This window comes from Triticum urartu, chromosome 2A (assembly GCF_056163025.1).
Source record: "Triticum urartu cultivar PI428250 chromosome 2A, HENAU_Tu73, whole genome shotgun sequence".
Lineage (NCBI taxonomy): Eukaryota > Viridiplantae > Streptophyta > Magnoliopsida > Poales > Poaceae > Triticum > Triticum urartu.
The window spans coordinates 47675987-47677200 of NC_141874.1; the positions used below are offsets into that span (position 1 = coordinate 47675987).

The following is a 1214-nucleotide window of genomic DNA, read 5'->3' on the forward strand; positions in this document are numbered from 1 at the left end:
ATGGCAACCAGTGCAGCTGGTCATGTAAGTGCTCTGTTCCGGTCCAGTTCTTGCGAAAACACCGAAAAGACGGTGAAGGCCTTTCTAACGCTTCATCTTCTGCAAAAACGAAAAAAGCAGGGCGCCGGGGCCGTGGTGAAGGTTGAGAATAGCATCGCTGGCCGGGTGAGGAGGGGCCACGCTGCACGGGCTGCCGGATCCGTCGGAGCAGCTGCAGAAGTTGGACGTCTCCACGGTGAATCCTCCTACAGCACGTTCCGCTTCAAGGTGAAGAACAAGCAGATGCCGTGGATGAGGATACCGGGCGGATGGGAGGAACAAATGGAGGGGCCGTGCCCAAGGTACATCAAGCTCTGGACTGGCAATGGTGTGTGGTCTGCTTGGATGAATCGGGTGACGAATGGGGGCGACTCCATGTACCTGACAGACGGATGGGTGCAGTTCGTCAAGCAGCATGGCGTGCAGAACGGAGACATGCTGACCTTCCAGATCATCGGGCCTGATGCGTGGTACGTTCGCATCTACGCAGACGGTGGGGAAGAGAGGCCGATTCGCCACGAATATTGATTTAGAGAGGGCTTGTCATCTTGTTGAGTCGTATGATTTACTATTCCCTTGAAACATCCCTATCTCTGAACTCTTCTGAATAAGCGCCTTGTAGTTTACATTTTGGTTCTGCCATGGCTTGTGACTTTGTTGGTGCCTATCTATCAAGCTTGTGTCTGTTAGTTCAGTACTGAATCGTCAAAATGCATGTAGGACAGATCCTAATCTGAATGAATTATTGCTACCGCTTTAATTACCACTAAAATACCTTAACATCACAACTTTGCTCGTAGGCGAAAAAACATCAACTGCATTCTGCTTTATTGCGTATTACACTGAAAAAACGATATGCTGGGCAAAAGTTAAAGCAAGGGAGATGGTATGCATTTTATTTTGGGGGGGGGGGGGGGGGGGGGGGTGGGTTCACAGGAGATGGAACGCATAAAACGGGCCCTGCATGGTGGCCCGATCACGGCCCATAGGGGGCTGTGTGGCGTGAGCTATGGGCCTCCAAAGTCTGGACAGAACACTAAAACACAAAGGCGTACTGAAAAAAAACAACAGGGGAACGGTTCGAACCTTCAAAGAAGAGTTCTTCTGGAACCGCATGGGCCGAAGGCCAGTGGGCCAAGCCCTGCTGCACTGCGCTTATCGCAGCCTAATTTCTG

At 51.5% G+C, this 1214-nt stretch overlaps 1 protein-coding gene across 1 annotated transcript; it reads left to right on the plus strand.

Moving 5' to 3' along the window:
* LOC147983565 (B3 domain-containing protein At1g16640-like) lies at positions 1-567 on the plus strand. Its single transcript, XM_087540775.1, has 2 exons — positions 1-24; positions 121-567. The coding sequence occupies exons 1-2, from the start codon at positions 1-3 to the stop codon at positions 565-567; spliced, it is 471 nt and encodes a 156-aa protein (XP_087396901.1).
* The last annotated feature ends 647 nt before the right edge of the window (positions 568-1214 follow it).

What these genes read in the sequence shown, in the direction of transcription:
- LOC147983565 (XM_087540775.1), top strand. Translation starts at nt 1, where the DNA reads ATGGCAACCAGTGCAGCTGGTCAT. An exon ending in CAACCAGTGCAGCTGGTCAT is followed by an intron (nt 25 to 120) that starts GTAAGTGCTCTG and finishes CGAAAAAAGCAG; the next exon opens with GGCGCCGGGGCCGTGGTGAA.